At 39.9% G+C, this 27,930-nt stretch overlaps 1 protein-coding gene and 1 long non-coding RNA gene across 9 annotated transcripts in view; both read left to right on the top strand.

Moving 5' to 3' along the window:
* Nucleotides 1-3,125, top strand: part of USP25 (ubiquitin specific peptidase 25) — a 55,247-nt gene extending 52,122 nt beyond the window's left edge. For all 3 annotated transcript variants that reach the window (XM_081908086.1, XM_081908087.1, XM_081908085.1), the window contains 4 exons: nt 107-186; nt 931-1,054; nt 1,749-1,944; nt 2,505-3,125. In XM_081908086.1, coding sequence (XP_081764212.1) covers nt 107-186; nt 931-1,054; nt 1,749-1,944; nt 2,505-2,677 — 573 coding nt within the window. In that variant the 3' untranslated portion in view covers nt 2,678-3,125. The remainder of the gene's footprint in view (nt 1-106; nt 187-930; nt 1,055-1,748; nt 1,945-2,504) is intronic.
* A 2,740-nt stretch (nt 3,126-5,865) lies between these two features.
* Nucleotides 5,866-27,930, top strand: part of LOC309368254 — a 237,070-nt gene continuing 215,005 nt past the window's right edge. The window contains exons 1-2 of one of the 6 annotated variants that reach the window (XR_014167667.1): nt 5,902-6,110; nt 6,199-7,228. This is a non-coding gene — a long non-coding RNA (uncharacterized lncRNA). The other 5 variants (XR_014167668.1, XR_014167670.1, XR_014167666.1 and 2 more) reach the window with 5 other exon arrangements.

Here is a 27,930-nt window from a genome sequence, read left to right as displayed (position 1 = left end):
AGGCAAAAAAGTATTTTGAACTCATAGTTTGACAGGACTGAAATTGGATGTTTAGTATTTCATCATAAAAAAACTTATGTACACATTTATTTATTTTTACATGCAGTGGTGGCACCAAGAGTACAGAAACTTCAGAGATACAACTGTGTACCTCATGGTGGGATTGGAATGTTTCCAGAACAAGAAGTAAGGGAATCTACCTCTTAAAATCTACAAAGTACTGCAGTGCATTTGCAGTCGAATGGTTATATAGGCACCATATGCGATAAATGATACAAATGTGTAAGGATGACTGGGCATGGAAATTCTTTTGTGGGTTGTGCAATCTGTACAATCTGCCGCCCTCCCCAAAATATTGTTACTGACATTAAAGTATCTATCTGTAACCCTTAAGGTCCTTAAGGTATTGTGGTCCTGAGCCTTTAAGGCTTTATAGGTCAAAACCAGCATTTTGAATTGGGCCCAGAAGCGCAGCCAGGCCAGGATTGGTGTTATATATACTTGAACCATCTTGCTCCAGTGAGCAACCAGGTCTGCACTAGATTTGAATTTTTATTTTTATTTGAGGCTCTATTTTTAAGCTTGGCTCTCACATAAAGCAAGATATAAATATTATAAATGCATATGCATTCCACAGAATTAGCAGAATTGTCTTCATGGAGGCATTTCCATAACAGGAATAAATTGTTTGTATATTAAGTTGGTTTATCTGTGGCGTAGCTGCTACTGCCTTAACAGGATTGGGCTAGCCCCACTAAATATTTTCTTTCATTGTAGGCAATTTAAATATTTGGTGTTTGAGACAGGATTTGATACAATATGTTTTTGAATTTAGATACAATATTGTATGCCATTAAGAGACCATTTCAAGAATCTCATTAAAATGCCTTTCTAGTACTTTAAAAAAAAATAAATTCATTTTTATTGTAGTTTTAAGAATGCCTTGCTGTACCTTCTCTGTGCTTACCATAAGAACAAAGAACTTTTAGCAAAAGGCTCAAACAGAGGCCATGATGAAGAACTGATATCCCATTATAGAAGAGAATGTTTACTAGTAAGTGGAATCCAATTGTACAATGTTTTATTTTTTGAGGAAAAACTGCAGATTTCTTTTTTAAACATGTAGTCCTAATCAGTATCAAACTTATATTTAGTTCAGATCTGTGGCTAAGGACTGTTCTCTGCTTTTAGTTATTCTTATGCATCATACTTTAGCATACGTTAATGTGTGTCCTGTGCAGCTTGTTTCATAGGACAAGTGGGTGACATTTGCAGTGGTGAGCAACCTTGGCTTAGCAAAACCAGTTGTATCATGGAACGGATGTAAATGGGTTATTTTGTGATTCTGGAAAAAGACTGCCAGAATGCAAATTGAAGTACCAAGGATTTAAAAGAACTTGGTTCTAGGAGCTGTTCCAGTAAATAATATGTGATAGGAATTGTATATGGTTCCCATGAATATTTGATGGAATGAAACTGCACAAACATTATTGTTAGCTTATATAAAAACATTGTTTCATATTTTCTAACACATAGGTAACCTCACTTGGTGTAAGTAGACTAACAGAAATATACCACTGCATAAATCAGCAGTTACATGACATTTTAGAGATTGCACCATGCAAAAGTTTTGATTATATAGGTTGCCCCTGGTTCTCAAATGCTTGGACTAGTAACTTGAACCTATTACACAATATTACACAATATGAACACTAACAGTTTGATTTTTCTCTTCATGGTATACATAGAAATTAAATGAGTGTGCTGCAGCACAATTTGAATCTGGAGATGATCGAGAAGTGAATAAAGGACTGGAAATTATGAATGATCTTATTGTTCCATGTTTGCCATTGTTACTGGTGGATGAAACAGAGGAAAAGGATATTGTTGCTGTAGAAGATATGAGAAATCGATGGTGTTCATACCTTGGACAAGAAATGGAGCGTATGTTATTTACAATTGTACTTTTATACGTATACAGTAATAAGATGTGTTCCTAGGAACTCTGAGTAAGTTTGTTTCCGCATATCAGTTATAATCTAAGTAAGGTGCATCTCAACTTTAGATTGGTATGGTATGCCTGTATTGTTAAAGTTGGAAGAATGATATTGGAAGAGTAAACAAAATAAAAAAGTTGGGTGAAAAGAGAGAGAAGTTCAGCTGTTAGATTGTGATCAGTTTATTAATCTTTAAGCACATTTTGAGATGCATAGTTCAGAAATCTGCAAGATAGCGCCTTATTTACTATAAAAGCAATGCACATTCTTCATAGATTTTAATCCTAAAGTTCCAGTGAGCTGTTTCTGTTGCTGCTGTTTAAGAGTAAATGTGGTTAAGAGAACAGCTAATGGCTAAGAGAGTGCAGGCTTCCTTTTCTCAAGTGGGACCATGAGAAGGAAAGGAAACCTTTAAATAATAAAAATTTGCATGTAAAGATAACTCACAGTTTAAATTATTGGCCAGTTACAAACAGATAAATATAAATATATGCATCTTCTTTACAGCCAACTTGCAAGAAAAGCTGACAGACTTCCTGCCAAAATTGCTAGATTGTTCTACAGAAATTAAAGGTTTCAACGACCCACCAAAGTTACCTTCATATTCCACCCATGAACTGTGCGAACGATTTGCCCGAATCATGTCATCACTCAGTCGAACTCCAGCTGACGGAAGATAAACTCTGAAGACCTTCCTTAAGCACACTGTATAAACTGTTTTTAGTTATTTAACCCTTGCCTTCCTGTCACAGGGTTTGCTTGTTGCTGCTATAGTTTTTAACTTTTCCATTTTAATAAATCGCAAGGAAAGAAAGAGGACTGTACAGACATTAGCCAGACTGCAGGCAATAAAGCTGAGAATCGCATGACACTCAGTTTTTGTTATCAGCCAGAACTCATGCAACATTACAAGTCTGATTTATTACGGCAAATCTGCTTTTTTGCCACCTACCTGTTACAGTATTACTTTGCTTATGTCTTACGATCCTTCACTTCATCAACAACAGCTTTCTGTTCAGTCTGGGCCATTCTGTGACTGCATCAATTTTAAAGTGACCATTGTAAAATACATGGTACCTGGTAGCTTGTAAATTACATCAAAGAATAAAAAAGTTTTATTTATGGCTACTTTTGTTGCAAATGAACTGTATGTTTGTGAATCATAGAGGTCTATTTTACATGAACAGTGAGGCTTAGTGAACTACTGTGGAGGGAGGAGAGTAGGTATTGGCATGTTTTTAAGTATAGTTTGGGGACTTGGAGTATGTCAGCATGCTGAAAGCTTCCCTGGGCTCTTGTGCTTCTTCATCTGTTACTTGTAGTGTTTATTGGCTCCTGCAATTTTCTGACATCATACATGCCATTTGGCAATTATTGCTGTAGAATGAAGCACCTGATGTTTATTTTGAGACTACATATATGACCCATATAGACAATACAGCAACTATGCAGACTAATAGACTAGGATAATGCTAATTGACCGGGAAGAGTGCTCTCATCTATAGATATTTCTGAAGTCTATGCTTCTTTGCTCAGTTTTTGACAGATATCTTTTGCATCCTGGCCCTCAGTTGGCAAAGCACAGGCAGGTCCTAGGGAGAAGTGAACGCTAGTGAATGTGGCTGGAGGAATGTAATGGCAGGTTTCTTTCTCTTGGGACAATGGGACACATTTGCTTACTTTCATGTATTTTATTATGGAAAGCAGTGTCTGATACAAGTCAGCCCTTTAAGGTGACATTTCGAATTATTCCATTTTGTAATGTTGCTGGATTGTGTGCTGCCTAGACACAAGATGCTGTGCTAGATAAGCTACTGGTTTCAGAGTGGCAATTCTACTTAAACACTAGGAAGCAGCTCACTGCATAAATGAAGCTGCAGCTAAATGACGAATTGATGAGGACAATTTCAGTGCCACTTAGAAACAGCAAGATTAGTAAGAAACTAATTTCCATTGACTGTTTTCAGTCCCAGCAATATCAAATTGACCAAAACCTGCTAATCGTATTAGACAATAAACTTGTGGTGTCCTAACGTGGGTAGGTAATCATGTGGAAACAGTATTACACACAGTACTAGATCTTCAAACCTTACTTTGTTTTAGGAATTGTGCCTGATGGCCTACAGTTTGCTGCACTCGGTCAGAAATTACACAATGAAATCACATGGCTTCCCCAGCAAATGCTAAATATGTATTTAGAAAAATGCTTGACACTAATAATAATAAGAGCTCCACAAAACCATCTCCCTTACTAGCCAGAGAGTACCTGCTTGTATTTGCTCTTTTTGCACTTTCTCTGATATGATGGGACCACATTCTTTGTATAGGACTTAGACTCTCCCCTCTACAAATGTGTGCTCCCAGCAAAGAAGAAGGCCCCACAGCCAATGTCCTGACAGCCTAGATTTCTGATGCTCCTGCAGCTGGTCCCTTTAAGAAGTATTTATGTTGGGTAAGTAAAATAGTTAGCAGTGCTTTGCCACAGGAATTTATTCTGGGTATGCCTCATGTTAAAATGTTGCCATTTCTCCCTCTTCGCCTCTTAGAATCATAGAATCATAGAGTTGGAAGAGACCACAAGGGCCATTGAGTCCAACCCCCTGCCAAGCAGGAAACACCATCTTTTGCCTTGCCTTTTGCGAGTGATGGCAGGAGGCTGGCGAGAACTCGGTTCTGGCACCACCAGTATGACTGACTGACCATTGGACTTGGAGGAGCAAAGAGATGCCCAATGGAACTCTTTCCCCTCCAAGGCAGCAAGAGGAACCGTTCATAGTACTCCTTTTTAATAGGATCTGCTGGCAGTCGTAGACTAGCGAGCTGGCAAAGGGTGGTTATACAGATAGCATGGTGGAATTTGGCGGGAGTAGGCAGGGTTCACATCCTTGATCAATCATGTGGCATGACTGCAGTTATAGGAGTAAGCTCCATAAAATTCAGTGTTGTGTACTTATGACTGCATAGGTTTAGCTTGTAAAACACATTGAGTTTTAACAAACAATCTTCAGAAAGCTGAAATGCAATCCAGTGGTTCCAATTTGGAAGTCTTTACTTATGAAATCCTGGAAAGTTTTCCTGGAAGAATTACTCCTTAGCAGCCTATATGGTTAACAGGCTTCTAGCATGGCTTGTTTCTGATCTGTTGTCACATTGTTTGACTTCAATTTCAACAGCCTATTTCACTTGCAAGATGGAGCAACACGCTTTCAGGATAGGGCTTGGTGTGTCCAGCCCCCAAAGCCTGAAGGAAAGGATGTTTCTGAGGAGAGGCTGCTTTCCACTCTTGATGGAGCTTCATGGGGCTTGACAGAATCGTAACACAGCCTGTGTATCAAAGCAAAAGAAGCTAGTTAGCACCATTATTTGGATACATGTATTCCCTCACTACAGTTGTTTCTTCACAGGATGAGTTCTTTGCTTTTGGGTTTGGGAGAGATCAGGAGAGAAATGGGGTCCACCCAAGGTTCAGCACCTCTCAGCTGCCTAAACTCACAAGTGTGTTCAATGTTTCCATGTGGTACAGGGAGCAGAGTTTACACTCTATCCCTGGTCCATTGTCTTGCAGCAGTCATAAAACATCATCCTGCAGCAACAACTAGAGCCCACAAATGCCAAGACTGTGATGGTGCTGGACACTGAAAAGTGTTCTCTGAGGCCTCTCCTGTTTTTCCACCCCTTTTTACCTCAGTAATATTAGCAGCAGTGTGCTCAGGCCTGCCTTTTCCTTTCAGTGCCTCACAGAGGCAGAGCAGGCACACAGGAAGGATAGTTCATCTAGGCCTTGCTCCTCCTGAAGCAAGAAGGTTCCAGTTCCATCTATGTGCATGAGACGAGTTGAATAGCACCAGGCCTTTTTTCCCCCCAGCCGGAACTCAGTTCTAGCACCTCTCAGGTGGGCGCCATTGCTGTTATAAGAGAACAAGTGATTTCCGGCACCTCTTTTTCTAGAAAAATAGCACTGAATAGCATTAATGAGGACTATTGTTTTTTGAGAAGAATAAGCAAGCAATACAGCTGATCAGAGTTAATATTTCAGGGAGGGACCCTCTATGTACTAGTGAAGTATGGGGAAAGGTCCCAGAATTCTGGGATTAAGTGTAAGAATACATTTGGGCCACAATAGTTCAACATCCAGAATAGTTCCAACAACTAGCTATCTTCCTAAAAAGCTGGTGTCTCTCTTCTTTGGTAGCATCTAGAGACCCTCTAAAATTTCATTGCTGTGTTACATGAAGATAAATGGCAGTAGCCTCTCCCCTTTTTTTCCTTATGAGGTACAAGGTTGAAGGGCAAAAGGGCTAGTTCTCAAGATATAAGAACAAAATGGAGATGGAGGGAGCCATCTTCTCTCAGCAAGGTTATTCCCCGCTCTCCTGCAAAGCAAGCCCATGGCTGCCGAGAAACTGAAGCTTAAAGAAACCCACACCTAAACTAAAACCTCAACATTTCTCTGAAGTTTCATCTGGCATTTGATGGTGAGACATTATGTGGTAACAGTTGGAGAAAGGAAGACAAGACTGGAGCACCACTTTATTGCTATCAGCTGGTTCTAATTCTCAGCTGGCAACAAAACATTTTCTGGAAATGTTTACCCTAAACATGCATACAAGCAACACAAATAATTACATACGGTATATATATTGTTTTATTTTACTCTTTTCTTTGAATTAAGCACAGCTAATTTCTTCCTATATTGTGATGCCCCCCCAGAGACCACAGCATTAGAGATTTGATAATAAAATTGAATTAGCCCTTTGTGTGGCAGTATTGATTTGAGAGATGTTACTCTCCAATCTAAAGAGAGCCCATGCTTCAAAAACTGAGGAGACATTTTCAGAAGTCATATCTTAAGAAACAATTTACTCCCCAAAATTAGCAAATGCACTTAAGAAGTCTGGATAATCAAATTATGATGAGCCTCACCAGCTAAAAATGACATGGTAGGAGACTGCTCTATATCCCTTTTAAATAGGAGGCTAAAACATGTAGCGAGAAGCAGAGCATTTACAATTAGTCTCTAAATTCTGGGCTGATCAGTGTCTTGGGCTGGTCTCCCGACAAGTGAGCTGGAACCCAATTGAAGTTGGATTGCACCAGCAATATCTCCACCTTTTAAGCATTTCGAGAGAAGGAAGTGGAAGATAAGGGGGAAAGAGGTGAAATGAAAGAAGGATCGACATACAGTTATAAAAAAGGAAAAGTGGATTCCAAGTTGCAGGATGCAGCTAAAGGTGAGTCCTACATTTCAAAAGTTTGATGACTGTCCTGGATGATGTTCAACTTTTATTGTTTTCCTTGCCACAAAAGTAAAATCTATTTTTTCTTCAAGGCATTTGAAAATTAAGCCTGGACTGGATTATCACTTCAAAGTTATAGGCTGAAGCCTTTATACATACATACATACATACATACATACATACATACATACATACATCCTTTTATTTGTATAAAAAATAAAATAAAATAAAGCACACAACCAAACTGAACAATTTCCACATAAATGATAATAAACATACAAAATAAGCATACAAAAATACAAAAAAAGCAACAAGCCACTCACCCCCCAACAACAACATCCCCCCAGCAAGTGTCCCAGGTCAAGTGTCTGTTTAGCAGCCTCAACTTTTATAGTCAGGGCCCAGCCTTCCTAGGCCAGGTGGACAAAGGCCTGCAAGGCAGGGAGAAGATCTTCCAGAACTCACAGCCAAGATGGTTTCTCTTTTATAAGTGTTTTTTTAACCATTCCAAGTGTTTTAGAACAGTCGGTTTTAAAATAAAACCACCAAGAGGACAGTTATTTAAATAACTGTAAAATATAATAAGGCATGAAAAAATTCTTGCTCTTCCCCAGTTTAGACAATTTTGGGGATCTGTTTAGATCCTGCTTTACAAGAAAGAGAGTCAGTCATTTAAAACCTGGGGGTTGTGCTGTGTTGAGGACAATCCACCACCACTGGATGCTTTAGCTGAGATTCCTGCATTGTAGGGGGTTGGATGACCCTTGGGGTCCATTCAAACTCTACAATTCTATGAGTTCACAAATATGTTAACCCATGTGATGTCATGGGTTGAGATGCACATTTGAATGAACGTTAATCAAACCATGTTAACTGTGGATAGACTATCCTCATACATTCATTTGAATCTCATCTCATTTATCTTAATGGTTTCTATCTACCAAGTATGTCAGCTTCTGAATTTGGAACTGCTAAGATTGGGAAGTGACTGTGTCTATTTACCTCACTATGGTGGGGGAGAAAGCTTCAAAAAAAAAAAAATGGACTGTGGAACAAGAGTGACATCCAGTGGCCACTAAGACAACTTCAAAAATTAGGATTTATCTGTAAGGAAAACACAGGGGCCTAATTTGATTAGTAGAATGTCTGTCATCTGGTGGGTGGGGATTTTATGTTGTGCTCTGGAATTGGCCCCTCCCTTCAGGTGTTCAGTTAAGTTCAGTTAGAGAGACCAACTGTCATTCTTGTCTCATGTTGTTGTAGTTTCTCTCAGACACTATGTTATTGTGTTACAATTTTATTTGACATAACGGGAGCCGCTTACTTTGCTGAAAGAAAATAAACTTTGCTGAAGAATGTTGGAATATCTTAAACTGGATGAGTGAGGGGATATTCCCAGTCAGGAGGATTGATTTTATTAATACTACCCCCACCCTCCGCAACAATAGTGTTACAGGCCTAGTCTGATAAGAAAGAGAAAAATAATGGCAGCATATATAAAACCTGTGAAAGCCCTAGAGCTTGCTGTGCAAAATTTAGAATGGAAATTTAGAATGGAAAATGAACTCATGAAAACAGACTTGTAGGAAACAATGGAAAAATCTGCACCAGAAGGAGAGGCAGAGAAAGTCAAGTGGAAAATCTAAGACAACTTCAAAAATTAGAATTTCTCCACGTTGTTGTTGTTGTTGTTAATAATAGTACCACACCCATCTGGCTGGGTTTCCCCACTCAGCTTACAACATATATAAAAAAGTAAAATATCAAACATTTAAAACTTCCCGATTCAGGGCTGCCTTCAGATGTCTTTGACATCTGAAGGGAGCTACTACCAAGAAGGCCCTCTGCCTGGTTCCCTGTAACCTCACTTCTCACAGTGAGGGAACTGCTAGAAGGCCCTTGGAGCTGGACCTCAGTGTCCAGGCTGAACGGTGAGGGTAGAGACGCTCCTTCAGGTATACTGGACTGAGGCCGTTTAGGGCTTTAAAGGTCAGCACCAACACTTTGAATTGTGCTTGGAAACATACTGGAAGCCAGTGAAGATCCTTTAGGACCGGTGTTATATGGTCCCAGCAGCCACTCCCAGTCACTAGTCTACTCTCCACAGTACATATAAAGGTGATATATTTCTATTCTTGTGAAATCTAGATAAATGTTCCACTAGACCATATTTTACTGCTTAACTAGTCTGGATGCATTGGGAGCACTTAGTATGTTACAATGAAGAGAGGCTGTGCAAGATGCCAAAGGGAGCATTTCATCCTCATCCACAGCTACCCTATGTGTGGGCCAGGCTATACAGGAGTGACTGGCCAGTAAGCTGTATGACCATCCAATAAACTTAATTGTGTTCGCTGCCCCCCTGTAACTTATGAAGCAAAGGTAGGAAGGCATTTCCTTCTTTTGACTTTGCTTACAGGGTGAAATGAGCAGTTTGCAAAGTGCTGCACCTGTGAGATCCATCTACCCACAATCATAAACTTAATTCTATCCCCCCCCCCCAAAAAAAACAACCAGGAGAAGGGGCTAACTTGTAAAACAGCAGAAAACAATATACAACCAACACCTGACCCACTTTTCCTATGGGCCATTGACATCTGTACTTCAGCAGAAATACGTTCACTCTGACTCCCACAGTATCTCATGCCCATCATTTATAAAGCGATGCCTGTTCAGTAAAAGAGCGGGGGAAATCAATGGTGTGATATATACAGGAGAAGGCAAAAAGCTTTAGAAGACTGTCAATATGTTTTAAGCATTACCACATGGCAGTGGTTTGCAGTGTATTAGTTTGAGGTGCTGTCTCAGACTGCTAAGGCTTAATAGAATATTGCTCCATGTCCTTCAATGTGTGTGCATGTGGTTTTCCCCAAAGAGCTCTCTCAGACATCAGGTTTGTTTGCTCTTTTATTCTTTATCATTACTTTGCTTAAAGTTCTAATTGCAACCATAAATTTAAATTTTCATTATAAGATAGGTTAAATGCTTAGTCAGTACAGTATGTTGATAAAATCCTATAATACATATTGTATGTATAGCTGAAAATAGTAATATTAGTTAAATTAGTTTTGGAGGGTCTTTTTATATGAAAGAAATTGTGCCAAAATTCAGCTGTTTTTATTCAGCTACCAATTATGTCATTTGTTCAAAATGTTCTGGGTGTGTTTGTTTTAATAATTATTAATAATAATAATTTTAATAATTATTTAATAATAATTATTTATTGGCTGCAACCAATGCCCAGTCTGCATATGGGCAAATCCCCAAATTTAAGTGATGTGCATATTTGTGTAAAAAAAAACCAAGCTATAATTGTGAATACTGTTGACAAGAGTATATAAAGGATCAGATGCAGAGTTACAGAAGTGAGGAGTCAAAGCATGGGTTGACCTACAGGGTTTCTTATGCCAGTTTGTAAAAAAATTATATATTTTGATATCTAGTACAACAATCCTAAATCATCAAAAAACCAGGCTTCAGGATGTAAATTATTTAAGGCTATTAATTATGCAGTTGCTATTAAATGTTGACATGTTATTGGCTCCTTACACATTTCTAAGTAAGTTAGGAGTTGCCCCTCTTCTGTGTCACCCCCATACAGCTGGGGAGGGGGTAAATAAATAACCTAAACAAGTGGGAGGGGTCAATTTATGTGGTCTTTCCTGCTTGATCATTTTACTTACTTATGGATATTCTAATGTGTAAACTGCCCCAGTTTACGTAGAAAACAAAACTTAGACTTCTCACTAAAGTTTTATTTTCCTTTATCTTGGAATGAGATGCCAGTTCCTGCAGTAGTAGACAAAGTCGTCATAACTGTTAAACTTATAGACCGCTTCACAGCACAAAGCCATCAGAGCAGTGCCTCGTGCCTATTGCATGAGAGGTGTCAAAGACATGGCTAGCTCCAGAATTGAGGACTCCCCCCCCCCCAAAAAAAATGCCATCTGTCAGGTCCACCAGTGTCTGCATCCCAATTTGCCTGTGCTGGACAGCAGCAGTCCTGTAATCTTCAATGGTTGGCTGTAAAACAGGTATCATTTCAGAGTTGGAAGGGACCCTTAGGACCATCTATTCCAGCACCCTGCAATGCAGGAATATGCAGTTGTCTCATATGGGGATTGAACCTGCGAACTTGGTATTATCAGCATCATGCTCTAACCAGCTGAGCTATCCAGGGGTGTTTAACATCACTATTGGTCATTGCACTGCTCAAGGTAGAAACTGGTATCAGTACCCATGAGCCCACAACACTTACTCAAGGGTGCTGGATGCTGCCTGGCCACAAAGATAGCAAGTTGAGATTCATGGCTCCCCCCACCTCCAAGAAGAGGTGGAGGAATGGAGTCTTATTGCAGTGGTGCACAAATTAAGTTCACTACTCCTTTAAAAGGGACGAGGGTGCTGCTGTGGGTTAAACCACAGAGCCTAGGGCTTGCCGATCAGAAGGTTGGCGGTTTGAATCCCCACAACGGGGTGAGCTCCCGTTGCTTGGTCCCTGCTCCTGCCAACCTAGCAGTTCAAAAGTGCAAATAGATAATTAGGTACCGCTCCGGCGGGAAGATAAACGGCATTTCCATACACTGCTCTGGTTCGCCAGAAGCGGCTTAGGCATGCTGGCCACATGACCTGGAAGCTGTACACCGTCTCCCTCGGCCAATAAAGCGAGATGAGCGCCGCAACCCCAGAGTCGGTCACAACTGGACCTAATGGTCAGGGGTTCCTTTTACCTTTACCTTACTCCTTTAAAATCCATTTAAAGTCTTTTTTTTAAAAAAAAAAAAAATCCCACTGTATATTCCTGTAATTAGCATTGTAAAGTATCTTTCCCATATTTCCCAGGTATTAGGAAGACTTTTGTTGCCAGAAAAATGTAGGAAGTTATTTCAGTTCTGTTTTCTTTTAATATGTCGTAAATTGGCATTTAGCATGGAAATTACAGAATCATGTCACTGCATTGGGGGTTCTGGTCCAGTGTGTGGTATGCAATCATGTTAACAAGTTCCTAGAGTCTTTATTCTTAGAGTGTAAAAAAAAAAAAAATTACCTATTGCTCAAAGATTTTCTAATTTCACTGGTATGTTTGGAGCTTTTGAAACTCCAAAGCACTGTAAGAGCTAGATAAGCATTAAACAGATGAGCATTAATCTAGCTTCTACAACTTAAAAGAAGGAAATGATTTACTGCAACATACTTTAATTCAAAAATATCTTTATTACATGACTCTACCCACAGTTTAATGGATATGCCCATTTTAATAACTGTTTGCAGTCTCACTGCCAATGTTTTATTGCTCTGTAATACATTTAAATATTGATTTTCTTTAGAAATGAGCACTTATGAAAGTGGAGGTGAAGTTTCATATGTCTTGTTAAATATTGACATTTTAAAGTCTCCACAAATTTGCCTTTAAGAGTGTGTGGGATTTTATCAAGTTTGATATGGAAATATTTTGCTGCATATGCAGTCTTTTCTTTGTCAGTTTATAATTTGGTGATTTTTATTATTTTGAGAAATGTTGCATTCATTGCCGCCTGAAACATGGATATAGAACCAAGCCGTTTTCTACCAACCTGTGCACTTGCACTCTAGGGAAAGAGTGGGGGACCTTTGTAACCATGAAAGCCCCATTTCTGAGGGCTGCACACAGTTGGTGGATGGGACCTCTCTTGATTGGACTTATTTCATTATTCTGCATTTGCATTCTTCCCTACGTAAAGGGTCTTTTATGCTAAGTAAGTTTCTTTTCATCCTTTGATGAAAGGGATTGTGACCCTGTAACGAACAGATATCCCTTCACACCAAGGAATATATTTTTGCCAACAGTTTGCCATGTCAGGATTCAGCTTCGATGTATTCTTCTGTGTGTAGATACTTGTTAGAATTCCTGCTCCGTGATTGCAGTCATGGGATTATTGTCTTTCACATGATGGTATATGTTTTGACTCCACAGAGTGGGAAGTGACGAAGACAGGATGTTTGTGTTACTGTGTTCCGTGAAGTGGGACTGTTGTCCTTTGTCCCTTTTCTCTTTGCTGTCTGATGCTAGAGAGAGAAGGAGCCATGTTGCAGTGCTCCGTGTGTTTTTATATGTAAATAAAGTAGATTAGTCAAAATGCTGAGTTGCTGAGGTCTGTTACACATGATGCACAAACTCTGCGGATCCCTAAGTGTGCCAATATCTGTTGGCATCGGTCGCAGTGATGTTCAGGCTGAAGAAAGCTTTTGAAGCTCCCAAAGGATCGACCAGGAGGGAGAGAACATGCCAGTCGGGCATTTGTCTCTACCAGGGTCCTACTCGAGTGTAGACTGAGCTCCTCTGACTACTGACACTCAGGGATTGGCGCTATACCATAGTCACATTACAAAGCAAAACAAAGCTGAATGCCACCAGCATACACATGACATCATCTTTGTGTACTAGGACATCATCTGAGGTTACATGGCACAGTATCTTTGCTGAAGCTAAGAAGTGCTGGGTCTTGTCAATGGCTGGATGGGAAATCACCTGATGCTTTCTTGATTTCTATGATAGGTGAAAGATGGAATGAATAAATGAAAATAATAAATACATGGTCATGTAGTCTTTTTCTGGGGAAAAGACTGAATTCTTGTTATATTCTACAAGTTGATTCCTGTGTGGCTGAGTAGTATCCATACCACCTGAATCCAGACACAAAGTGATGTCCTCCACTACCAACCGTCCTGTAAAAATCAGACGATCAGTTGTATCAAAGGCTACTGAGAGATTCAGAAGAATTATCAAGGTCATGCTCCTATTCCATATCTTCTAGACACAGGTTGTTGACCAGGGCCACTTAAGTAGGGTCTGACCCAAGACCGAGTCTGAATGCTTTATTGGTTTTGTTGCTTCCATGGATCTTTTCCTAGTGACTTAAAAGGCTACTGTCTGATACCGCATGCATGGGACCTGAGTAAAATGCTGAACCTTTCAGTTTCAATGAGCTTTAACTTCATTATTGGAGTCTGGAGTAATTAGTTGAAAACTGGAATTCAATTTAATCTAAAGGATGGCTATTATAATGCTTTACCTCACCTATAGCTTTCCAAGGCTTTTAGCCTCTTGACAAGCAATCTGTCAAGGAGGAATGTTGAGTGCATTCATTTTTGACTTCCATTCTTCTCTTGCAGCAGCTCAAGTGACTCCAGTCGAACTCTGGCATTTATCACAGACAAAATTAGGTCAGCAGAGAACATAGAGGTACTGAACTGAAAGGGGAATAAATTTGTCCTAAAAAGGGAAATGGGAAGAGGCTCTCACATTGTTGTTTAAATCAGCTGCTGCTCACAGGTAAGAGTTCTCTGAGGGAATTTTCAAGTGGAGTTGTAATATGTGCTCTTTAACTGTAGTTTAAAAGGTTTTATAAAGAGAATTCAGCCGGCTATGCAACAAACTTTCTAATCTGAGGTACCGGTACCTTAAAATATAGCCTGGTCACTGCATGTACCGTATCTTGTGAATATGTGTAATTGTTGAGATAATTTAAATTATCTCTTCAGTGAAAGTACTGCACTTTCTTTTTGTTTAAGTGGCAATAAGCAATTGGGGAAGGTGACAATATACTGTACTATTAAATAGGAGAGCATAAGGTTTGTTTTTCAAATTATATGTATATCTGTCCTTTATTAAGCATTTAACTATTCTTGTCTGGTGCTTGTTGCCTATTTTCCAATTTCTGTTTGAGCAGATAATATTGATGCTTATGCTTTATATGGAACATATTGCCTAACAAATTGGAGAAGTGGAAAGGTGGGATAGTTTCAGTTTCTGTCCAGGAGCTGGTCAGTTTATTATCTGAATTACACTGAATAAATTCTTAAGTAGTTTGAAACCAAACTACTTTTCATTTGTAACCTCATTGTGAACACCATTTAAATGTGTAGATGTTTTGCAGAAGTTGTACTTAGTTGATAGTGCCCGTTTTTATTATGGAATCTGGTGCCTTTCCTACAACTCTGTCCTCTCAAGTAGACTTTCATATAAACATGAGTGCAACAATATGCATTAGTAGCTTCAGTATAAACTGTAGAGCGAGGGAGGTAAATATGAGACACAAATATGGGTACAACTTTTAATGGTTGTGTCTAAAACAGATCTTCAAAGAGTGTCTACTTCACTGAGTAAATATTTCAATGTTGTTTTGCTTTAATCTCACCATTCGCAGTTTTAAAGTTATTTATGTTGTGGGACAGGATGTGATCTGAATTGTTGGTGACACCTTTGAAGGAAAACAGGAGTCCAATCTTTAGGCATATGCATGTGTTTATGTGCAATATATTAGGGGGAAATGTAGGCCTTTCTCCTTGATCCCTAGTTTCTATGTGCTAAGAGAGTTCATGTGTGTATGTGTAAGTATACACACCTATAAATACACATGTACATACATAGGGATGGGTGAATCAGTGTATTTCTAGTGACAGTTTCAGATGTGTTCAAATCAGGTGTGGTTTATGTCAGCTTCTGCAGTTTTGGTACAAAATGATACAAATGTCTCCCCTAAAAATAAAAATTAAATTAAAAAATTGTGCCATGCAATTCAAGAAGTGTAAGTATGACTTAACTGGATATCACCCTAGGTCAGTTTGCTAAAAATGTGAACCAGACAAAATTCTACTCCATCCCTAACAGAAAGCAGAAAGCCTGAGTGCATTGAATCAAGTGGCCCCATATGCAGTTTAATAGACCAGGAACACCATCCCTTTGTTTTTTGTGTGAAATTGGCATGTGGAGAGCTTTACTGAAGCTCCAAGCTTTCCTGGATCTTTGCAGCATAATTTGGAGTGCTGTGCTGCAGCAGAATGGGAATTTTGGTAGAGCAAAATAAGTCCACCCTGTCTTGTGACCTGTAAGCTGTATTCCTTTAACTGAATGGACTATTCTGGAAATGTAATTTTAAAATTTGGGCATTTTAAAAATACACCTGAAATCATGAAACAGGCCCTTCAAAATGTTAGAAGGACTCATCATAATGTGAGTTACGGTTCAGTGGAATAGCTGCTTCTGTGCTCCAGAACTGAGCCAGCTGCTAATATACATCTTATTTTATAATGTTACTATTAGGAGGACAAATGTTAGTGGTACAAGGTTTGCAAGCGGCAGTCATCTCAGGCAGGAATAAGTGAGATTTATTGTTTTGAAATGAGAAATAGTTTTAAAATGATCTTTCAGTGCTATGTAAAGTTCAAAGTCTTTCATTTGAGAAATTCAGCATGCACTCAGCTTCTTAGGAAGACAGTGAACAGTAATGAGAAGAATTCCCGGTTAACTCTAGCCAAACCTTTAACTCGAAGAGAGGAGGAACTCTAGGCTAATGGTAGACCACAAGCTTTGCATGCCAAATATTCTGGGTTCAGTCCCTAGCATCTCCTGTTAAAATTATCAGGTAGCGGCTGATATGAAGACCTCTGATATTTCAGGGAGCTACATCCTGTCAGAATAGTTAGACACTATCTGGCTTGATAATTACTGCTTTACTCTTCCTTCCTTTCCTCTCTGCAAATAATCTCCCAGTCACCTTTTGCAACCTCATGCAGCATGCACAAACCTGAGGATCTTGTCTCCGTGAAAAGCATCTGCAGGTGACAAGAGGAAAAATAGGTGGGGAAAGGGTTAATTACATATCTCCACCTGCACATGGATTCCCTTGATTTTTTTCTAGTCAGACCTGAGATATGAGGCAAAATGTGCAGGCACTATTCAGCTCATTTGTTTTGCTACAGACTAGCCTGTTCCCAACTTTCAGTGTTTTTTTCACTCAATGTATGAAGTCATAGCAGTGACTGACACTTAGGAAAGCAGATCTAGTCCATCAGAGACAGAGCAGGCCAAAGCGAAACATCCATTGCCTATAAAATGTCTTGGTGCATTTTTAAGGCTTTTATACTGATCTTCTGTGGTAGAAGAGTGATTGCTGCTTCATAGAAAACAATTCATGTATCCAGGGTTTTATTGTAGCTGTGATTGGCCAAAAGGTACACTAAAATGAAAATTAGCAGCAAAAAATGGAAGTTTGCGATCTTTTTAAACTGGAGTCTTGTTTCATAGCACAAAAAGAGAGTGATTCCTCTGCCCTGAGTTTGTAAAAGTTTCCCTGCTATTGCCAATACAGATAAATTCCATCATCAGGCAAACCTAGGAGATATTGTGGGTTTGGTTCCAGACCACCGACAATGAAGCAAATATCGCAATAAAGCGAGTCACACAATCTTTTTGGTTTTCCAGTGCATATAAAAGTTATGTAAACACCATACTGTAGCCTATAAAGATAGTGCCCCTGGCTGCAGAGGCAAGAAGGGAAAAACCAAGTTGCAGCTCTAGTTAGCTCCACTCCCCCCCCTCTCTGTGTGTGGCTTCCTTCTCCTGGAAGCGGCTGGGTTGCCTGCAGCTGTACTCATGCCCTCATAAGGAGCAATATCTGTGAAGCACAATAAACTGAAGCACAAAAAAATGAGTATGCCTCTATTATATCTGCATCATAGGGAGGAGGGCTGTGCATGGGTCACACCAGTCCTGCAAAGTAACCCAGTATTGTCATGTAGTAGTACTACATGATGGAGGAAGCCAGGGAAAGAACTGAAGGGCATAATTAGGACAGCAGGTCTATCTGTGGTTGAAGAACCAGACTATCCATTGAAAAATAAGGGAGGTGGAAACTTAGAATACTAGCTATTCTGAGGCCTGATCTACCCAGGCCTCATTGTCAATCTGTCACACATACCAGATCAACACCAAATGGTACAGCAGTTCTCTGTTGTTGTTGTTTAGTCATTTAGTCGTGTCCGACTCTTCGCAACCCCATGGACCAGAGCACGCCAGGCACTCCTGTCTTCCACTGCCTCCCGCAGTTTAGTCAAACTCATGCTGGTAGCTTCGAGAACACTGTCCAACCATCTCGTCCTCTGTCGTCCCCTTCTCCTTGTGCCCTCAATCTTTCCCAACATCAGGGTCTTTTCAGGGAGTCTTCTCTTCTCATGAGGTGGCCAAAGTATTGCAGCCTCAGCTTCACGATCTGTCCTTCCAGTGAGCACTCAGGGCTGATTTCCTTCAGAATGGAGAGGTTTGATCTTCTTGCAGTCCATGGGACTCTCCTCCAGCACCATAATTCAAAAGCATCAATTCTTCGGCGATCAGCCTTCTTTATGGTCCAGCTCTCATGCTAGTTACGTATATTTGTTGACATAATTCAAATATTTACTTTGGCTCTCTGTCTCCCAGGAAAAATTCCTGTGGGTGCCCATGCCTGTATCTTGTCCTGTGCTAATTGTTCCTTCACCCATCTTTCAGTGGAGGAGCAGAAGCTTTCAAAATTTGCATATGCTGCTAAAAGTGTAGATTGTCCTAAAAGTTTATGTTAAATTTATGAGAACTGAATAGTTTAAAATTCAGTGAGATTTAGCTCTATGTATACAGTTTCTTATATATTTGAGGAATGTGCACAGACTGGTGGTACAACATGATGCCTACAGGCTCCATCCCAGCATGTGCTCAGTTGTCCATCAGAGAACTCTTTACAAATGTTCTGAAGAAAACACACAGGCAGAGAGTGGTGCCTGCCACCTCTATGTCAACCCCATTACCTTTTGTGTGTGTGTGTGTGTATGTGTGCCCAATGCATTTTGGCATGCTTGCCTTTATCAAGGGCTTATATTAAAAAATACATTAATGCAACACTTGATCAAGAAAACTCTGCTACAAAAGAACTCATTTAATGTGTGCATAATATGTGTATAGGGCTTTTGCGCTCACCTTTCTACTCATTGGCCTAAATCAATTTTGATGGGCTTAAGCATGGCTCACTCTGTGTTAGATTTAGGCATTGATAATTATTGATATTAACATTAGCTCTGGAATTTTAACAGGTGTGGATTATATTGAGTTTTAGATTATATTATGTTTTATATATTCTGTAAGTCACCCAGAGTGGATGGGGAAATCCAGCCAGATGGATGGGGTCTAGAAAATGAAATTATTATTATTATTATTATTATTATTATTATTATTATTACTCCTCCTCCTCCTCTACAGTGTGAATTGTATTACTATAAATTACTTTGTGTTTCTATAGTGTCAACTGTTTAGGGAGGCTTTTTGATCCATCCTAACTGGCTGTAACTATGGTCTATGTAATATGAGTTTTCCTATGGTTTATGGCTCACAGTTTGTCCATGAGAGTTAAACCAGGAGCCCAGGTTTGGATGGCATGGTAAGCAACACACAGAACTGGAGGGAGAGCAAATTTGTTGTTATCTCCTTTCCTGGAGCTTGCACAGTTGTGCTAACTCATATTTTGGTTTGGTGTGGTGTGCAAATCAAGCAACTGAAAACAGAGAATAACAAATAGCATGTTTGTTAAGAAAAACATTCATTTTTCTGCCCCCAAGTCATTAAACATGACAGTTATCATGGTTCTGTTTATCAAAGTAATTCTAAAGGCCTCTTCACATACAGTATATGCTTTCCTTTGTTAAGAGTAGACAGTGGGGTAGGGAGGAAAAGTCTCATGTGCACCCTCATGTGTGAAAATTCTGCACATGTGTTGATTGTGTGTATACTCTGAGCTGGAGGAGGTCCCAAACCAGTTTATATGGGGTAAAGCTGATCTGTGCAATAATCACTAATGATGATGTGCAAATGTGGGGGTGTTTTCCTTTATTTTACCTTTGCAGGAAAAATATCATCATGAGTGAAGTGGTCCTAACTTGTGCAGTGTTTATCAGTGACAAGCCATTATTGTTCATCAGCTTGCTGTCTTTTATTATTTTGGGCCTCCCCCTCAAGAATAATTGAACAATGTCAGTCTGTGGCCTCTTCTTGAACTCTCTAAAATGGTGGCACTTCTTTGAACTCCCTGCTTTCAGTTGCTCTGACCTTGTTGCTCGTTTATAACTCATGTGCCATTTATTACTCCCAGACTTACAAATATTGTTGGGTGGGGGGAAGAGACCTGAGTGCAATCATTCATACTATAGCCTCTTTGTATTTGAGCTTCATGGCTTCCATATCATGTAACCGATAGGGAGAGATTAGTTAGAAAGCTGTAATTCTTCTGAGGGATTGTGATGATACTGTACCATAAACTGTGAAATGATGCTCAAGAGGTTTGAGATCATCAAAGCCATGAGATTATATTACAGCGTCGACAATCCGTCTCTGTCAATATCCATTTTATAATAGTTTTCCTGCAACCTAGGTGTGAAATATTGGTCATTCTATAGGCTATGAAACTCCCAGTTGTATCAAACCTTTCATTGATATGCTTGTCACCTAGGCTATGACGGAAACCAGGTGTGACATAAATGTGGATGGATGTGTGCTCAGTAATGTTGTATGGAAATCTTCTGTTCTTTCAACACATCCAAGCACATTATCATAGGCTGCTTGTGGAATGGCACTATTTAAAACATGAACTCTGGCTGAGGCATACATGACAATAATGTACAAGAGCCAGTCTAATAAGGGAACATAATAGTGCAGCATTTCCTAGAGTTTTAATATCTGAGCCACAATGTGGTGTTTTTCTTTCTAGATAGATTTTCAGGAGGCACACTTCACTTAGGTTCAAAAAGATTCGTATCAATATAGTCAGTCATCACTCAGTAAAATGGACAGGTGCCTTCCTTGCAAACAGTGTAGAAACATTGCCTCCCGTGATCCACCCACTCTTTCCCCTTCTCAGCTCAACATCATGTGTGGTGTCATGCTTTCTAGGCAATGGTAATGCTTCTCAGATTCCCCTGTACTTCTCAGCTGTATTGTGGGCTGCATCACGAAATCCAAGTGCATTCTTATTTAATCATTCAAAATGATCTCGTCATCCATATATTGGCAGAGATGCAAGAAGAACAGAAAAGGTCACTTTTGGAACTTCTTAGTGCTCAATATGACTTCACTCCGGGTTTATCCACACTTACAGCTTGCCCCGCTTTTTCCATGCACAGGTCTGCACTTTAAAGAGCTGTGCAATTTGGGTTTTCCACAGATTGTCGTTTGCTCGAATTCAGCTTTAAAGTGCGGGTTATCATGGGGAAAGCTCTAAAGTAAAAAAAAAGGGGGGGAGAGGCTAAGCCAGTCCTGTGGTATTTCAAAGTGGGGTGTCTCGCTCATTCTGCTGAGTGGATGCCTATTGCAAAGTCCTGCCCTGAATGCACCACTGTAAGGTGGTTTTCGAATATTCCTTGTAACTCCTACAGTGTCAAGAGAAACAGCATCCACGATCTTTTCTCCTGTGCCACTTGTAAGAGCACCTGCTTAGAATGACTTGTGAAGGAGAGCTTCTAAGAAGCTTCTTCCAACCACACATGGATTTACTTCTTTTCAGCCCTGCTGTTGAAGCTGCCTTTAACTTCATTCCCTATCACTCTTTCTGGGGAAAGGTAGCAGAAGGAATATACACACAAGGAAAAGAAGAGGCTGTGGCTTGGTGGCATAGCCCATCACTCTCTGCATGTAGAAGGCCCCAGGTTCAAATCTCCAGGTAAGATTGTCTTGAAAACCTGGAGAGCCACTACCAGTCAGCATAGGCTATACTGCTGACCAGGCTAGGTGGATGAATGGTCCAACCTGGTGTAACACAGCTTTCTATGTTCTTAAGACTGGGGGCAGTAAATTATCAGTCTTGAAATAAGAAGTTGCATCTCTGGTCATTTGGTTAGATCACTGCTGATTTTTTGTTGGTCAAGAGCAAGGAGCAGAAGTGGCATATTCTGAAGTTGTAATTTCTGTTTGTTTTGCTACGAAGCTTATTTTTCTTCCTATACGGCATACAGTAGGCAAACTAAGGCCCGGGGGCCAGATCAGGCCAATCACCTTTTAAATCCGGCCCACAGATGGTCCAGGGAATCAGCCTGTTTTTACATGAGTAGAATGTGTCCTGTTATTTAAAATGCATCTCTGGGTTATTTGTGGCGTATGTCTGGTGTTTTTACATGAGTAGAATGTGTGCTTTTATTTAAAATGCATCTCTGGGTTATTTGCGGGGAATAGGAATTCGTTCATTTTTTCCCCTTCAAAATATAGTCCGGCCCCCCACAAGGTCTGAGGGACAGTGGACCAGCCCCCTACTGAAAACAATTGCTGGCCCCTGCTATACAGTATAGATTATAGCTTTTTGAATAATTTAATTCCTTCTCATCAGTTCCTAACATCTGGGGCCCTTTTGAGGAAATGAACATGATATTTAATTACAGCTGATATGGCACAGAGTTGTCATGCTGTTTACAGACAGAGCAAGAGGTGGGGGAGAGTGCCTGAAATGAAATGTCTCCAGTGACAGCATTGTCTCATGCAGTCCAATACCTTTAATTTAGCATCACACATTGCTAGGTTGGAGAAAGTAGACAGTAGCATTCAGTTGTATTACTGGCACTTCAAATTCAGCGGCAGAAACTTCCACTGTGCGCAGAGCTAAGACCCAAAGTCAGGGCAAGTTTAAATAATGAAAGGCAAGGGCATACAACACAATAATGAGCAGGTCTTGAGCTCCATGACCAGTGAAGTAGTGTAAATGTTTCTGCAGCATGGCTTGGTTAAGAGTAGAGCCCAGTAAGCAAGGGTTTCCTACCCCATTTCTATTTGGTTGGCAGTCCACATAAAGCTACACTCACCTATGTAAAATTCACCTAAAGCTGCAATCATGTACAGTATGTAAAATCCATGTAGATTTTGTCTAGATGTCTTTTTGTACATATAAAGATGATCTATAAACATATACTGTACACTTAAGCTTTATTTGACCTGTAAGAATTTTAACATAGTTTTAAAACCAGGTCTTATAGTACTGTTTAAGGTCTACCATTTTCCAGCTAGTCATTTTGGATACTAATTTTTAAGACTGCTCCTCGATATCAATAATTTCACTGCTTTTTGCAGATTCTTTACTTTTCTTGCAAGTCCACATAGTGGCCAGCAGAGGGCAGAGCAGTATCGGAGCATGAACAAAATTATGGCAAGTAGATGGGAAAACCTTCAACGTTTTCCATTAGAGCTGCATGCAAAACATCTGAGCCTTTTCTTAAAAACACAGCCAAACCATTGTATAATTCTTGTCCCTGTCAGGTTTTATCAGCTGCTTTGTAAAGTCTGATGACAGAGCTGTCAGGTTTCTTACTTGAGAATTTGTGTGATGTCTGCAAATAAGGGGAAAGGGTGACCCTGAAGAAAATAGCAGTGTCCTGGATTGGTATGTCTCTTGTATAGTTCAATATGTCACAGCTGCATACTTGCATCTCTACATTTCAAGGGGCTCACAAAGCTATTTGGTTTTTGAACACTTACATTTTCACTTGCAGAGGAATTACTGATGTTACAGAGGTGAGAGAAATGTTGGAGAGCTATGGATGTGGTGTATATATTGGTGGCCCCTTGCACTTGAAAAGGCAGGCACAGTAAAGCTAAACACCTTTCAGAGCCATGGATTTCAATATCAAGAGTTCCATAAATGCCTCTCTCCTGCTTTTTAAAAATGTAATTTATAGCCCAGTCCATGTTATTTGCCATTGACCTAGTCATGGCCATGCTATTCCAATTCTGCTGTAATTCTGCTGTACTTTCTGGTTTTTGTACATTAATTTGTATATCACATATGAAAGGCAGTGCAGAAATATTTGAATCAATACATGTTTTCTCAGAATTGGGCCCTACTGAGTTCAGTAGGGCCTGTTCCTTAGCAAGACTGGTTAGGATTTCAGCTCTAACTCTGGGCTACTCTGTTAATGGAACTGAAAATACAATCACATGACACCTCTGTTGATGGTTACAAGGACAGTCATTACCAGGATTTCACAGGTGGCACCTGCAACAAAATATTGCAGTATGGAATGCCCCTGTTCTAGATCCAGGTCATGCCCTTGTCCAGGAAATTCCATATTATGCCTCCCCTCTCCCCATTATATTTTGTCCTCCCCCCCCCCCGCAAAACACCCAACAACAACAAAACTTCTCAGCATTCTCTGCCCACTGAGCATGCTCAGTCTCAATTTGGTGTTGTTGTTTTCAAATAATTCCCATGGGCTTTTGTTAATGTACTTCTGCAAACCTTGGTGTTCCTCCAAGCCTCCTGATGGTCCTTCCTAGTGGGTAGCTGGTGCTGGTTTGGCAACAGAAGAATCCATGCTAAGAAAATGAGTTCACTCTTGGTTTGTGGCAGGGGTGGGGAACTGGTGGCCCTTCAGAAGTTGTCAGACTCCAGGCCCCTCAGTTTGGATTTACAGGATTGTACACAGAATGAAAGGGGCAAAAGTGTTAAATGTTGCTGCAAAGAACAATGGAAACACTACATTGATTCATAATCTAATCTGCCTCCAAATGCCTGAAGTTTATATTACAGTAATTTTTATGTTAAAGGGTCAAGTGCAAGGGACAACTAGAGGAGATATCAAGAAATTTGTGACTAGGTCTCTTTTGTGTGTCATTTTATAATATTTAAAGCCGCATGGTGTGGAGGGGGTTGGATCAGGACCACAGAGGTGTCATTTCCCCCATGAGGCACAGCATTCATCCTTAGTGCTCTTTCTATCCTACCCATAGCTGCATTTGCCGTTTTAAAAAAGTGGCACTCCTGATATAGTCTAGATTGGACCTGCAACTATTTCTAGTTTGAATTTCTTGGGGGTGGGGAGCATGGACATTGAAGGGGGTATGATACTGCTTTCAGTGTGTGCTGCAGGCAAGGCCCTGACTTAATTTTAACATGGACAAGTAACTTTCATGTAACAGTAAAACCTGAGTAGAGGAGATAGGAAATTCATGCACAAGATTGAGATGCAGAGAAAGAGAGGGTGCAATGGTGTAGCCCAGCACTGATTCCTATGTGCTGGTTAAGTATTCATTGTGAACCAGGTCTCAGTACTTAGAGAGACACCTTCTTCTTTTTGCATTTGTTTGCACAGGTTTCAGTGTGAATGACTTTGTTAGCTTGTTGCACAGCTAATTTATTCATTTTAAATTTTGTTCGTTATTGACTATGCTAAGTTTCTGCTAATGCCAGTTTATTTCCACTGTGTACCATTAATACATTACATAAATTAGAATTTTTTTCCAGCAATTATATAATTAAAATTTAGTTTAAATGAGCCAGATTAGCAGTAATTACACATTTTATATTCGTGAGAAATACAATTAACTTGCTCATTATCTAACACAAAAGTTAAATATTTTAGTTTTGCGCTTTAATAAGTGGATGGGTACTCTTCATTGTAACTAATGTGTGAGGAATTTTGTGTGGCTATAGATTTGTCAGTCAATAAATACATAAGCTAATATTCAAACGTCACTGAAAATATTTGCTGTTGTTGTTTGGCCAGTAAATGCGTAGGACTGCATTCAAACAGTGTAATGTGAGTAGCTTGACCCTGCAACAGTTTTATGTTCTGCTATATTAATTAGCTAACAATTTATAACAAAATATCAGCTTGTGAAAGTTGCAAAATAAATACTGCAAGTGATTAGACTATGAGAAATCTATTATGCATTTTCAGCTGTCATCTTTTCAGAGGCTACTTTAACAACCTGTTAGATATTACTGCTCTGCTTACTAAATGGTTTAATAATATGACCTAAGAAGTGCCATCAGAAAAACTAATTTCAGTAGGAAGAATGGTCAAAGGCATTCCTTACTGTCTTCTTTTGGCTACTTTGGAAAGTAGCTTAAGGAGGCCAATTTTTTTAAAAAAGTCTGCATTTCAGTTCTGGCCGTAAAATATTGGAGATGATGGGGTTACATTGCATCCCATACAAAACATATTGACTATTTTACTGTAAAACTTTTAAATTAATCACACACTTAAAGGCTTCTGCTTTGTGAACAGATCAGCCCTAATTGGTCATAGATAACTTCTCCATGAAATATTGGTAAATACATACTGATGTTGCTGTGTGCTCCCATTATTACCACTTGCAGGAAATCCAGAATGACCTGGCTATTGAGAAATTGGGTCTGATTTGCTTGCACAAAGCTTGTGTAGAGGTTATGCAATGTCCATTCTTTATTTAGTATTCTTTCTGATTTGGTTGTAGGGTGGTTATGATCTTTATTCAAGGAACTGTTGCAACAGGACTTCCAACTACCACATGGAAGAAGCAGAAAGGAGCCCAGAACAAAGGATAGCTCCTTTTTTATATAAGTTTCTCTTTTCACCCACAACACCCTTAGTGAAGCATCATACATACATCATATATACATCACAGCTATATCATAATCTGGGAGGTGTCTTCTGGCAGAAACCTGAGCATCAGGTTTGTCCCCGTCCCTCCCTTGACCTTCACCTCACACCCATTAAGTAAAACAAAAAGTGAGTACCGTATGTACCGTACATGTTCCTGTGCTCCTGGTCAAGTTAATCACACCCCTTTGTCTTGACCAAGATCCTAAACAACTGAGGTTGGGTTTACTATTGTCTCTGGAATGGCTACATGTCTGGCACTCAGGGCCAGGATGCCAGCGATTATCTCCCATGCAAGAGGCTGCTGAGTACGTGGTCTCAGGCGTCAGGAATTATGGCTGCCCCTGTCCACGTCCCAGGCTCCCTCCTTGGTAACCATTTCCTTCCTGATCAGAACAAAGTTGGAATGGCGCAAATCTGATACTGGGGTGATTTCATATGACTTTCTAAAGTTTTCCGATTGAGCCAGTACATAGATGCATTTGGTAATGTGCAACGGAGGTCCTTTGAAAAGAGATAGGAAAAAACTGTGTGATGGAGTGTTTTGTGGGGACATTTGCAGGAGTGATTGTGTTGGTTTTGGTAGTTGGGAGGGGTGTATGGTGTCCGCTGGAGGGGCAACCCCCCAACCTTTCCATAAATTCTGGTAACGGTGGCAAAGGTCACCCTTTGAAGCCTGACTAGCTGAATATCAGTAGGTTGTGTTACAGTCAGGCCAGTCCCCATACACATTTAAAATGTTAACCTAACCTGTCTTTAAATATTGCCACCCACACTTAAGGCTTATCAAGTTGACAAGGAGCAGGGTCATGTTATTTTGACCCTACCCATGACACTGCTCATACCTTCTCCCCCACCTCTAGATATCCACATTTTGAGTAAGGTCAAAATATGTACACTGTTGGGAACTCTGTGCTAGTGTTGCATTCAATACATGGTAAGGGTAAGTGATGTGGAGAACAGAGCCAGGCAGTGCTGTCGTGCCACCCTGCATATTAGCTATATGTGTGGAGGGAACATCCAAAGAGAGCTGTACTTTCTGAGCAATTGGTGGGAGTTTCAACAACAGTTAACAGGTTAATGTTAAAGAACTTCTGAGGACATCTCTATGAAACAGCTGGTTCTGAGGGCTTGGCCTGCGCACAGACAGCTGTTTTCTAGGCACACACTCAGACGTTCTTCACTGTTGACTGCTTTCATCTAGGGTAACTAAATGCTGACAATGTAAAATGAGTTGATAATTTCAATCTGAGGAATAATTGTCGAGAGAAAAGGTCAGTTTAGTAATACAGCCAAGCATTATGAGTTGGACAAATTTATATACTGAACCGATATCATGCATTTTGATTCCATCATGCTATTAAAGATGCAGTAAAACTGAAGCACCAGTGGGAATTCTGATGAGACTAACTTTGATTTGGTTTCATTTGAATATGTAACAAATGATAGCTGGAATAAAAAGGAAATGGAACTTTGGAAGCTTTGCAGCTATTTCTCCTGGCTGGGATGGAGGAGGG

The sequence above is a fragment of the Podarcis melisellensis genome (genome assembly GCF_964234715.1).
Source record: "Podarcis melisellensis genome assembly, chromosome: 4".
Taxonomy (NCBI): Eukaryota; Metazoa; Chordata; class Lepidosauria; order Squamata; family Lacertidae; genus Podarcis; species Podarcis melisellensis.
The sequence above is the reverse complement of the archived record's forward strand: the minus strand, read 5'-3'. Positions and strand labels throughout refer to the sequence as shown.